The sequence below is a fragment of the Meleagris gallopavo genome, chromosome 1 (assembly GCF_000146605.3).
Source record: "Meleagris gallopavo isolate NT-WF06-2002-E0010 breed Aviagen turkey brand Nicholas breeding stock chromosome 1, Turkey_5.1, whole genome shotgun sequence".
Lineage (NCBI taxonomy): Eukaryota > Metazoa > Chordata > Aves > Galliformes > Phasianidae > Meleagris > Meleagris gallopavo.
The window spans coordinates 27950510-27964462 of record NC_015011.2 but is presented as its reverse complement, the minus strand read 5'-3'; the positions used below and the strand labels follow the sequence as shown (position 1 = coordinate 27964462).

At 34.0% G+C, this 13953-nt stretch overlaps 1 protein-coding gene across 1 annotated transcript in view; it reads right to left on the bottom strand.

The window, feature by feature from the left end:
- NRCAM (neuronal cell adhesion molecule) overlaps positions 1-13953 on the bottom strand; it is a 110475-nt gene that overhangs the window by 35227 nt on the left and 61295 nt on the right. Inside the window, 11 exon segments of the mRNA XM_019612653.2 lie at positions 1660-1775; positions 2088-2313; positions 3186-3256; positions 3362-3559; positions 5357-5458; positions 6756-6785; positions 7666-7790; positions 8292-8439; positions 8523-8689; positions 8935-9046; positions 10111-10254. Coding sequence (XP_019468198.1) covers positions 1660-1775; positions 2088-2313; positions 3186-3256; positions 3362-3559; positions 5357-5458; positions 6756-6785; positions 7666-7790; positions 8292-8439; positions 8523-8689; positions 8935-9046; positions 10111-10254 — 1439 coding nt within the window.

Sequence of the window (13953 nt, the reverse complement as noted above, 5' to 3'; positions counted from 1 at the left end):
TTCTTCAAAAAGAAAAAAAAAAACAAAACCCCAAAAAACAAAAACCAACAAACATAGCACATACAGAGAAGGACTAACACACTAAACAAAAGGCATGACTAACTTCTTAGGCTAATGGAAAGAGAAGAGTGCAAATACAGGACAGAAAACATGGGATTATGACATCTCCCTTTAAACGAGCTTTTGAAGAGTGAAAACACTGGATACATTGGCAAAGATTTCTGTCCATGGCTTTTTTTTTTATTAATTATCATTAACAGAAATTTGGTGATTCAGATTATGAGCACTAGCATTTTGGTAACTGGATTAATAGAGAGCAATAACTTCACTAAATTTTAATTATCACATAATAGATGATCTTTTGGTTACCTGTTTGCTTGTAAAATAGCAGGTTGATATGAGACCGTGATCTAGCAGATAGTGATGTAAAAGTATAACAAGTCCTGCTTCTCAGCCAGATTTATTATATAGGGCAAAGTACCACACTAACTACAAATACTCACATTAGCTCATTACAGAACTAGTTTGTCTCTTCAGACAGTGGTATTTGTGCAAGATAAGTCATACCCACATACCACGAACACAACAACCTGTAATGCACTCAAGTTTAGATTCACTTTTGAATTCTAGTCCTCAAATTTATAAGTATGATGTGCATTTCTTTTGTTCCAAACATTCTTTCCGTCAGTTTTCAAATATTTATTTTTCTCTTTTCATTTAAACAGAAGTAGTTCAAAATAGTCTGTCTTACAAGGTAACCTAGTTCAGGCTGTGGAACTTAACTGTTCTGGTGGGAATATTTATTAGTATACTTACAGATGAGTGAATAAGTAATTATACTTATTTTCTACTGTTTTGCAGAGGAGGTCAATGTATCCTCTCATCCTACCCTCTGCTCAACAGCCCATCTATCATACTTCTCAAGTTTCAATTCTTGATTTTCTTCTGATTTCTTCTATTGCAAAAACTCTGAAGCAACTTCTGCGACTGGATTTTCCCTGATCTATGAAGGTCACCAGCTGCTCCAGTTTCCTACCTTGAAGTCTTCCGTCCTTTTCTAATTGTGCTGTTTTGTTTCCAACACAACCTATCCAGTTATCACCAAAGTCAATACAATATCTTACAATAAGCTTCCTTCAGGTATACTCTATACTTCCAACATTTCCTACAGCTCTGAATTGAGCTTTTCCTTGGCCTCTAAAAAGACACTACACTAAACTACCAATTGGCTAGTTCATCAGAATCATGTGGCTAATCATATTTTAGCAGAAAATGAACAACTGCAAAAAAGCCAATAGCATTATACCTAGAAGAAACTCCAACAGAAACTATTTCTCCTCATCCTCTAAATATCCTTCCGGAAAAAGATCTGTAAACTATTACAAGTTTTTAATCTATTTAATGTGTGCAAACTTGATTGCAAAAACATCTCCTTTTTCTTCAAGGACAATGTCACAGGAGGCATACTACAAGGTTGGAGCCTTGCCAAATTTTAAATAAGTCTTAACAACACTGTTGCTCTTGTCAGCAAAACTTTTGAGCTCACTGACAAGCAAGAATTCTCTTACATATCAAGTTACTTCAATCTGGATACAATCTCACCTTGCAGGAGTGATCTATTTTAACAAATGAGAATAGCAAGCTTTTGACTGTACTTACTTTATACCCTTGAAGATGTCCTCGGACAGATTTTAGTGGAACAGGGTCCCAGTGCACCTTTGCCAATGTGCTGTTAATTACATGAACCTGCACATTGCCTGGAGCAACCATTGGCACTGTGTGGAAAGGTACTGAGTTAGGATCAAACACCACATGAAAATACTTTCTTGAAATGACTAATAACATTTCTTTGAGAAGGCATGTTAAAAAGTTGATCTCATGTGCTAAAAATACCAATCTCAACATAAATACTACAGAGTTTTATGAATGCTTATTATTCCCAACTTCATTGTAGCTTACAAAAAAATAAATAAATAAATAAAAATCAACTACATCCCTTTTTAATACTTCAATATTTTGAATTCCCACTCAGGTTACACACTTAGTTGCTTTTAATTAATACTACAGAGTCAAACTAGGAAACTTACAGTCTTCCCCTGAATGTCCAATAACCTCTGATGGCTCTGGTGCATATCCCAGGTCATTCAAAGCCTGTACTTTTATTTCATAGGGAACAAAAGTTGGTGTACCAGACACAATATATTTAGACACGTTTGCAACTACAACAGATGTCCATTCATCATCAACATCCTTCTGGCGCCAGCTGACTTTGTATTGGAGTCCTGGTCCGTTAGACTGAAAGCCTTTTAAAGACTGAAATAAAAAGAGTAAATCAAACGGCTTTTAAAATATTCTGTAACCTCTGAAAAAAACCTAAAGTCACAAAGTACTTGATTTAGAATTTTACTGAAAAATTACCATTGTGTTCAGGGACAAAAAAGTACTGCTGAAATTTCCAATTTACTTTTTATATGAGGTAGTTTCAGTTGCTTTTCAGTATTAGTAAAAATTGCATTGAGAGTTTTGAATAAGATAACTGCTAATTACCAGACAACCATACAGTGGGGTTTCTATACATATTTCATTTTTAAATACAGTTTTTAGAAGTAGAAGAGGGAGAAACAGATTGACACCAGCTCCCTAAAATTGTGTGTCCCTAGAAGATGTTTCTTGTCTGGGAGGTGAAATTGGTTTTAAATGGCTCTCTCGAACTCCTATCATGATGGCAAGGGCTTGACAGAAACAGAAGTGTTTTTGTTTGTTTTTTTTTTCAGAGGAATTGTGCACAGCAATTCAGCTTATGACAAAAGCTGAGAATTAAGTTTTACATTAGAATTCATTCTAGGAGTATTCTTGAAATAAACCACAATTTACATACTTCAGTATTTCTACATTGGCAGCAAAACGTATTACCATTTTAGTTGCTTATCTTAGAGAAATCACTCAAGGAAAATATGGCACCTTGAAAAAATACTTTTCTTTGATAACGTATTTAGATTTTCCCTGAAAATGAAGAATGGGAAATGTCTACATTTTTTTTCTTTCCCAAGAATGTGTTAAACACATAATACATGTATTATCTCACAGGCAAATCTCAGATAGATCATTATTTCTTTAAAAAAATTCTCTATAAAAATGCTACTCACAGAGTCAACAACAAACAAACTTCCAAAATCCAAACTTACCTCCCACGTTATTACCAAATTATCAGGTTCTGAGCCTATTCCTTGTACATTAGAAGGATTTTCATCAGGGTCTAAAAACAAAGTATTTACACGTGAACAAGAATGACTGCTGTTTCCATTCCAAGCAAATACAATGCCATTCATAGCATAGGTCAATCACTGGAATACTTATTTACTTGCGGATTTTGTCAGGTACTGTTCAGATGGTTCACTTGGCTGACTTCTACCAATTTCATTGACAGCAATCACACGGAATGAGTAGTTGACATATGGAGACAACTTCAACTGTACAGTTGTCTGAGATCCAGGAACTTCCGTCTGGTAATGCCATACCCCTGGCTCATGCAGTCCATCTTCATACTCAATCACAAAGTCTGCAAACAGAAATCGAATCCAATTTTATGTCAAAACCTGCAACACCTTCCCAGATCAGTGTAGTCATTTTTGAATGAGCTAATCAAAACTGAGCAATCCAGCGAACATTTTTAAAAATAATGGAAATTGAAGTTTAAGAACATAGGAGACATATATAATGTGGATCTCAAAAGTACTGCCTGGATGGAAATATAAGAGAAGAACTCGTTCTTTTGCTATGTGGTATTCTTACTAATACAGATGACAGGCAGCACATTCTTACAAGAGCTATCTCCCAGGTACTGGATTTTAATGTCACAGGAATCCTTGAATTATCACAGCAAGAAATTGGGACAAGATTGGAATTTTGATATAAAAGTATTATTTTGGCAGACAAATACATTGCTCCTGGGTATATCAAGATGACATTATTGTAGTACCTATACAATGTTAATACCACATGAGTATTCTATTTTCCTCAGTCAGATCAGTGAAAAACTATTTAAAGTCAAGAACCATTACTTGAGGAAGATTTTTAAGTGCTCTTTTCAGTATCTTCAAAGTCAAGGAATTCATGTACAGAAACTTAATTTCTTGAGATTTTTCTGCGTGAATATTATTAATTGCAGTCTGTGAAGAATATACAACCTTAGGGATAGACAGATTTGTAGAACTAAAAATAAAATCATTATACATTATTATGTATTTTTTCAGCTGTCGATCAGCCGAAAGACATACTCTAGTATATGAATCATATTATCTTTGTAAAAGAATCACTCAAAATGAAGTGCTATCTTTGAGCCCTGTTTTTTTAACTGCAAACAGTAGCCATAACATTAGCCTAACTTATGAAGCAAATGCTTTGTTTCACAACCTCTCAGGGGACCACATATCAGTTTAAATTTACTGTAATTAATACCAGCATTACTTAATTGGAAGAGTAAAATTTCCAGTATTTGAATGTATGCATTGGAAAATCTCTGATATGAACCATCATCTGGTATCAAATCTCTTGAGTCAGAATGATTGCATTTCAATAGAAAAAAAATAAAGGCTCTTGTCATTGGGTCTGGAAAAAAATCAAAGTACTGACACAAGAGTATATAAATAGATTATTGTAACAAATATAATTCAAATATTTATATTAATGTTTTTTATATTTTAAAAAGCAAATTATGAGTTCATATACTTTAAACAAATCTGAAAGCATAAAACTCTAGTCCTTTCATTGTGCTCAACTGGGAGAAATTAGAACATTTCAGATCAATTTCCTGTCTAAAAAGATTTAATACATTTATTTTCTCTGTCTTGTGGAGGCATTGTATTCCCTCGACTCTCTAGACTAGGAAAAGAAAAAAAAAACCTATCTGGTTTATATTCTCATGAAGGATAGGGGTCTGTTACCAATAGCGATGAAAGGTAGTGGTACTGATGCTACTTCATGGGAATTACGACGGAGTTTAAGCAAGATGACGGTAGTTTTCGCCTTTCAAAGGACATATAAGTAACTTTTTATTCATTCAACTAATGAACAAGCCAGCTCTCTACATATTCATAAGACAGAACCTTGTCAGATAGAGCTCACATCACTATCAACTTTTACATTAACTCGCATAGGTTTTTTGAATAAAAGTCCAGCACTTAGGGCAGTAAATAAGCCTCACACCTTGGCTCTACAGCAGAGGACAATCAGTGATTTTTTTAATGTAAATAAATGGCAACTGTAACAGATGAATTTGCCATTCTTCCATGCTGCACAAGAAAAAAAATTTAAACTCTTTGGTGTCTGCTGCTACAATAGACACAGACAAACATACTTGTAATGGGACTGTTATTTTCTTCTCCTGGCACCCATGAGAGTTCAATGCTTCTTTCTAGCTGACCTGTCAATTCCAAGTCAAGCGGTGGATTTGGCCGAGCTGTAAATCGAATGAACACAAAACAAATAATCATGCCAGAATATGTTTGTTTCATCTTTGAAAAAATCCTTACATTCCAATGAAAAGAAGCTCACAAATACAGCAGTGCAGATCTACAGACTCATATAAGCATGGTTTCACATCTATTAGCATGCAATTGTCACAAAACGGATACGAAATGGGGAAGAAGTGATGTATTTGGAAACTTCTACACAGTTACAAGAATTTGCACTGTGATATAAAAATGTAATGAGAAAAAAATTAACATGAAGCATCTGTTTAGTTTGTATAGTAATAATCTATTATAAATAGAAATATTTAATAAAATGGAAAATAAAAGAACTTACATCGAAAAAGCTTTTCTAAAAGCACTACAAATATGTTGCCTGTGAAATCAAAGCAAGTACAGTGCAAATGGAAACTGAGTTGCTAAGACACTTATTTTTGTTGTACTTCTTAGAAATCCTGAAATATCAAACAAGTTGATAAAATACACCTTCATAATGGATGAAGATGTAAATGTCCGTTTCAACTGACGAAAATATTTAATTATATGAATTGTTACGTGAATATAAAGACCAATGAGTAGGCTCATTTAAGAATGCATAAGCATTTTCTCTGCATATGACAGGACCTACATAAATGTGCTCAACACTCAGAAGGGTTTTTGCATTTAAAATCCCAAATTCAGAAAAAATACTATCAAATTAAAGGTGTAGGCTTTCCAATTTAAGGCTATGCATGACTGACAGATTTTTTGGTGTATTTTAATTTCAAAATCCTTACTTGGCAGTTTCGTCGATCATAAATGAGACAATAAGGTCCTACCCATTTTGTATGAGGTAAAATGTAGACAAACTATAACATAAATACACCAGACCAAGAAAGCTGTTATTAAATTAAAGGAAAAACATACTACAATTTATGTTACATGTTCTTCGACAGTGAATTAGCTTTAAATAAATGAATGGATTTACCTTTTAAGACTTTCATTTATTATATAATTGATCTGTATTACAGTGTTCACCATTAGAAAATACTCTCACACTGTAATCTCAATTAAAAATAATTTATCTTTTAAAATCATTTATTCTCTAAAATATAAAGCACCCTGCACTGTAAAATTCCTAAGTCTATTACTCCAGTATGAAAGCAGTTGGTAAAATGGGATGAAAACAAACACGTTCACAAACGAACACACAAAAAAAAAAGAGAGAGGGAAAAAAAGACAATGCATTTTGTAATGGAAAAATGAGAAATATATCTGGCAGGTGAAGGGAACTTTATATTAGTTTACCGTAAATGATAGCTGGAGTTGGGGGAGCAGCTGAAAAGAACATTAATATAAAGGATTTAATCAGTTAGTAGCCAAAGGAACAGAATAGAGCAGGTAGTTACAGATCATAACAATTAGAGATAAAGAAAAGCTAACTTATTTAGAGTAAATAGCTGAGTTTGAGTAATTGAGAATTTTAAACTGAAAACTGATAAAAGCATTCTACGATAATTTATCATTTTTTAAAGTATAGTTGGATCAAGAAAATAAAGTAAGCAACCTTACGAGAACTTATAAACGAGTACAGGATGGTTGTAAGTACAAGAATAGATGTCATTCCTGGATATGCATAAGACCACAATACAATTTTAAAACACAAGCATACTTGATTTCAACTGTCATGTTGAACTTCAGTTCCACTTAACTTCCCCAGTCAAGAATCATACAGGACATCTACTTAAAACTTTCTTATAAACTAGGAGAAGGGGCAAACTAACACATTTTACGAAAATCTGCAATTATATAAAGTTAACAGGGAAAACAAATCAAATCATTGAAAAGTCCAACAATCAAGCATGCTCAATCTTTCTGAAGAGTAATCTAACTGCAGAAGAGATTCCTGAAATAACAAGTACTTAGAAATTCATAATTTACCATGTTAGCTCAGGTGTGATATAAATTAAAACCTATGCAGTGTGAAACTGCATGTGTCTTGAAGTCATTAGATCCTTTTGTAAGTAGGTGATTCAAAAGCAAACTTCAGGGTAAGATTATTATATTTTTAAAAATGAAACACATATACAAGTATCTGAAATTTCTTTTAGCAATCAAAACCTATTTTTAAGCTTTTTATTTTAAATCGAATGTTGTTTTCATACTTAACAGAAATTAAATACAGTTCTGCTATCATAATTTTTTAGAGTATTCTTACCAACAACAGTAAGCACAGCACTTGCTGAAACACTGTCCAGAGTAGTATTAACTATGCAAGTGTATGTTCCATCATCTTTATCAGTTACATTCATAATGGTCAAGTTTTCTTTACCAACTAGAAACCTGCAAATACAATAGATTCAGCCAATGATTTTCAATAACTGGTACTGCTATAAGAAATATGCTTAAAGCATTGTCAAATCCAACATGTGTACTTCAGCAAATATCTAGACAACGATGTAAGCTAAGGAACTGTATGAAGTTTTTCTACAATAAACATCTTTCCATAGTAACTGCCTACCTTTTTTCTAATGTATTTCTATTTCCAAATGAACTACTTTTAATTGTCTGTGATTTACAGCAGAAATGTATTAATTTACTCTTTAGTTTCTTACGCTTATAATTGATACGCGTGATCAATGTATACATGAAAAAAAAATCATTTTATTTTGAATTCTAATTGAATTTTTTCACCACATTAGACAAGTCTTTTAGTCATCAAATATGGGATAGTATTGCTTGGAAAATATCAGTAGGCCAATGTGTGCCCTTCAAAATTCAGGAGAAGAAGCACACAGAAGAAACAAGAAAACAAAAATAAAATATGAAATATTTTATCTATACCTTTCATCATCCGGTAGTTCATTATTGTCTTTCAGCCATATAACTGTTGGTATTAAGGTAGGATCATGTTTTATTACACACTCAAATGAAACCTGGGCAGATCTCTGAATCACTTTGTATTCTGGCTGTTTAATTATCATCGTTGGGTCTGAAATTTGAAATGTCTATTAGATATTTAGAAGGCCTTAAGTTCTACAGTAATTTGTGACAAAACAGGGATTCATAGCTTACCTTTAACTTCCAATTGTACTTCATTTTGTGTCTTCCCTAATTTATTCCTCGCAACACATGTGTATGTGCCGGTACTATCCTTCTGAGCCACTGGAATTTCCAAGGTCCCATTATCATGGAAAACATATTCATTTCCACGTAAGATGCTACCTTTCACTCCCTTAAACCTTTAAGTGAAAGATATCACCATTACCCAATGCCATAATTAAATTCTATCATATTTTATTATTGGGAAATACAAACTTGGACTGCTATGTTAGCAAATACCATAGCAATTTCCATAATGAAATTTAACTGAGTTTAAGTTTAAACTTTACACTTAAACACGTTGCTAAGCCAAGTATAATTAATACGTTTGTTTACATAGGTACAACTGTTTCTTTTCCATAACTTAAATACAACTACAACCTACCATTCAATTTCAGGCTTAGGTGAACCAAAATAAGCACAGTCTATTAATGCAGGACTACCTGCAATGACTTGATACAGTTTATTAGCAGGAGTTAGAATCCTTGGTGGCTCAGCTGAAAAGATAAAGATATCTGGAGTTAGATACAAAGATAACAAATACAAAACATAAAGACATCAAGAAGGGCTTATAAAGATAAATACTTTAAAGAAGTATTTCTGTTCTCAGTCTAGGGTCCAATTACATTCAACTATTTGCAGCCTGAGGAAATATTAATGTAGCAGAATTTTCATCTAAAAAACAAACACTTCTTTACTGTTTACAATTAATAGGGCACTAAAGCCAGTGGTTTCAATAGGAAAATTTAAAGTAGAACATACTTCAAGAAGAGAAACTCCTGGGAACAGAGTGAGCTATATAATTACAAGAAAACCTCCAGGCAAAAATAAGTTAACAGGCATTTTTGGTGAAACACCTACATTTTTGAACAGAAATCCCAAAATGAGGTTCTTTCACTTAAAAAACTGTCTCTCAATCAAAGGACCTGCCATTTCCTTCAGGAGAGTCTTTATGGGCCATCCTTCTACTATTTTTGTTAAATTCAGTGGGAAGATACTGAGACCACAATATTTCATAATGTGAAACACATCCTTGGAGGCCTTCTAGACTAATGCATAATCATTTCTCCTTGCAATAGTAATTTATAGACAATCTTTAGTTTAGCTGTGTCTTATCCAGGGATTACTTGAATCTGGGATCACTGCAGCGTGGAATGTGGTCTATACTCAGTTTTCAAATGGAACAAATATTTAACAGTCCCCAGATTCCAGCAAATACATGAAAGTGCACTGAAACATTCTATCCTAAGGAATATTATTTCCTATGTTACTTGTTTGTTTAGGTTTTTTTATGATTTAATTTAAAAAAAAAAATTCTTCCAAATTTCTCAAGATTCCACTACTATGCTTCTTACCAAGTAGTAGTGAAAGGGAAATTCAGGAATATCCTACAAAAAGACACCCCAAAATATCTGTATACGGGGCTTTTACAAGGCTCAGGAAATATATCAGTTTCCATATACTAAAAACCTCAACAAATGCTTGGGCAAACAATCCATGTAATAATAGGAGACAAGTGAATAACCAAGAAGACTGAAGAATACAAGCATTTTTTTCTTACCAAGAACATTCACAAATGCATTTGCCAGCAAGTATCCATACTCATTAGAAGCATTGCACTGGTAAACAGCACTTGACCGTTCTTGCACAGCAGAGAAAATAATGGTATCTCCATCTACCCTTCTGCTAGGATCTTCTGGGGCAACTGTTGGTGTAAAGAAAAGAAATAGTTCTTTCTCTTAAACTGCATTACATGTTTCATGCTACTGAAAAGAAGATATAATATGTGAGACCAATATGCCATTTACTCTGTTTTCACATTTGTTCACTGTGTAAGATCTGAATTCCACAACGATTAAGGAAGTTCTTCCAGTTCTATGCACATTTAATTCAGGATGGTAGACTTCCTTTTTTTAAAGGTTTTTGTGTTTGTTGCTTTCGTTGTTGTATTGTGTTTCTTTTTGCCCGAAGAATCAGAGGTGAGATCAGATTTTGCACACAAGGAGGAAATATACAGATGCAACAAAATTCAGGAAACTACAAACACTATCTACAAAAAGAAAGAAATACTTCTGAACATCAAAAGAAAATTGTGTTACAATTGGAACCTTAGGGCCCCTGGAGTTTAATTGTTCAGCTTTTCAAATCTGTTTTTATATACCTAAGTAATTATCTAAATTATTTAGATAGTCCATTTCAAACTATCTCAGAGTAACACAAAATCAAGTCTTCACAAAAGCAGTGACAGTAATTCAGTAGGTGGCACTCTTTCCCTTACGTAACTATTATAAAGTACCATTTCTCCAACTATTCCACAGCAGCAAGAGGTGCGTCAAAATGCTCTTGCATCCCAGAATCTAGAATTGAAAATAAAATTCTGTGATATAACTGAAGAATAATTGCTATCAGTTATGATACAACTGGAGTCACAGAGGCATAACAGAATTAGCTCATAATGCTGAACCGAATAAAAATGCACAAATTATAATTTAATGTTTAAAATAGCTAAGTGAAATCTATCAAAGCATTACTAATGTTGATACATTGGTGATTTTATTGCTATATTAATATGAAAAATAAGTGAATAAATAAGAACACCATAGTTTGTTTGTATCAAGATTGACACCAATTATTGGAGTTTGAGAAAATAAGTGCGTATGTGGAAGACATTTTCATATAAAAATATTCCTGATTTCTCTGGATTCAAGAGAAGATCACTTAAAAAAAATGACATGGATTTTCTGTAAGTGACAGTAGCTTTTGTTTCAGATAGTATCTCAGTTCTCAACTCGTAAGTACCATGTTCATTAAAAGATTCATGGGCTGAAAATAGTGGACTAGTGAGTAGCCCAGCAGGCAGTCTAGTCACTCACGAGAAGCATTGTGTATCTGTACACACATCACCATGACCTGGAAAATTACACAGCCATCCTCCCAAGAGGCAGAGGCTCGTGGCTCCTTCCTGTCCCATGCTCTGTGTATCCCTCCAGTGTGGATACATCCCATACTTTCTAACTTACAGGCTTGGTAGGGCCCCTCATGAGGTAAGCGTTGAATTGTATAAAAAGAAGGGTAGCATCTTCCCTTCTCACTGTTTCATTTAGGGAAGAGATATCACTTTTCAGCACTTCAAAGAAAAGAAATAGGTGCCTGTTCTAAGAAAAATGTTTTAAGTCATAGGTCCAGGAGAAAAGAAAAAAAAGAAAAGAAAAAAAAACTATCAGGTTAGTCAGTGCTTCCTTTCTCTTACCTAGCTACCTGCATGCTGAATCAAGAGTGCTGTGTTGAGACTGGCATCTACTGTGTGCTTTCTGAAACACAAATACTTCCAGGCAACACAAGCACAACCTACACGTCTTTGCTCATACTATACTATAGTGCATCTTGCTGGGCCAGGCCCTAGAAGGTAGATGCTACATCTCTCAACTATAATCCTGCACTCACACACTACTTGTCTGCCTTCGTGGCCACCATACAGAATAGCTGCACAAAAAGGAGAAAATGCTTTTGGTGTATTTGACAGACCTACAGGGAAAGCAGCAAAGAACTACACAATAACTAAAATGGATGTGTACAGTTGGGCATATGAACTGTAAGGATTTGCTGTAAAATTTCTGCTGTTGTAATGTATAGCTGAGCATGTGTTCTGTATCAGACAACATTCAGTCTCAAAATCATTCAGTCAAATATAGCCTATTTGTCTACAGAGAAGGTAAGGCCTCTGTGAGATACTCCTGTCATAGTTAGCTATGAGCATCCTGAACGCCGTCTGTCTTTCTGAACACACATGCTCACTCCGTTTCACAAAGTTTTGATAGCCCAGGCAACTATTTTTCCTTAGTATGTTTAAAGAACTACTATGGCTCTTCTGTATTTTCTGGGAAAAAAAAAAAAAGACAAGAAGAAATCTCGTTTCTGAACAAAAGCAGTTAAAACACACCTTTACTCTTAAAATAGGAAGAAAATTCCAATTTTTTTTTTTTACCCCTTTTTACTAAAGTATTTAATTTTCCTGATCAATTATTTATTTGTGCAATCTCAGGAAGATCAAAAGAACTGTAAAATGATAATGCAGTCTGTAACATAACGTCATCAGTCCAAATAAATGATACAAATTTCAGCCTAATAAAATTCTAAAAGGACACTTTTTTTTTTTGAAGAGAACTAGTAGGTCATGAAATAATTTGGTTGATTGATTTTACAATTCCTTAGCTCAAATCCCGTTTTCCCTATGGAAAACTGGAAGATATGATCCATTGATGGAAGGTTTTGTTGTTGTTATCATTTCTAAGAGCTTAAGAACAGAAAAATGTAGTCAGACTGATGGAGGTTATGGAGCCTCTATCCTTAGGAAAAGTCAAAGTCTGAGCAGACACAGTCTTGAGCAACCTGATGTAGATAACACTCTGTTTTAAGACGGCATGTTGGACTAGATGATCTCTAGTTCCTTCCAACTTTTCTATGATTCTGTGATTTTAAAATAATCTAATTAAAAACACAGATTGACAATAAGAAATTGCCCACTGAGAAGGAGGTATACACCTCCGATTGCTATTCTGTAATTTATTTTATATGCAAAAAGACTAATAATTTTAAATTCAGAAATGATGAATTCGATACTGTTACCACATTCTGAAATACAACAAAGTATGAGCTCCAGCTGACATCAGATATTCTCAGCTCTGCTAACTTAAAAGTCAGGTCCCATAGTGCATAGAATTAGGTATTTTTTTGTCATTGCCCAAGAAACACGATGCAACCTATGGTAATACATCTTTTTTTTCCTTTTTTCCAAGAAGCATACTGTAGATTACAGTCTAAGTTTGCATATAAACTCTTTTTATTCTATAGTGAAAATGTTGATGTCATCCTCAGCTGTCATAGTAGAGATTCCCTCTGGCTGAAAACAATCTGGAGAAGAAGGGAACGAACTTACTTGCTTGATTTTCCTTGTATCAATGGGAACATATACAGCTTCAGCATGAATAAGAACGAATCTTACCCAGATCACTAACATGTCACAGAAAAATAAAGTAAGAACTTTAATTTAATTTAATTTTGAGAAGAGCAGAAAGATTTATGATTATTTTTAGATACCTGCATTTTCTTTCATGCTATCTTTAGCAACTGACGTCATCTACCTGGACTTGTGCAAACATTTTACACTGTCTCGCACGACATCCTTGTCACCAAATTGGAGAAAAATGGATTTGATGGATGGACCACTTGCTGGATAAGGAATTGGCTGGATGGTCAACAGTTCAATGTCCAAGTGGAGATCAGTGACGAGTGATGTTCCACAGGGATCAGTGATAGGACAAGTGTTATTTAGGATCTTCATAGGCGACATGCACAGTGGGATCGAGTGCACCCAGCTTTGCAGACAACACCAAGCTGAATGGTG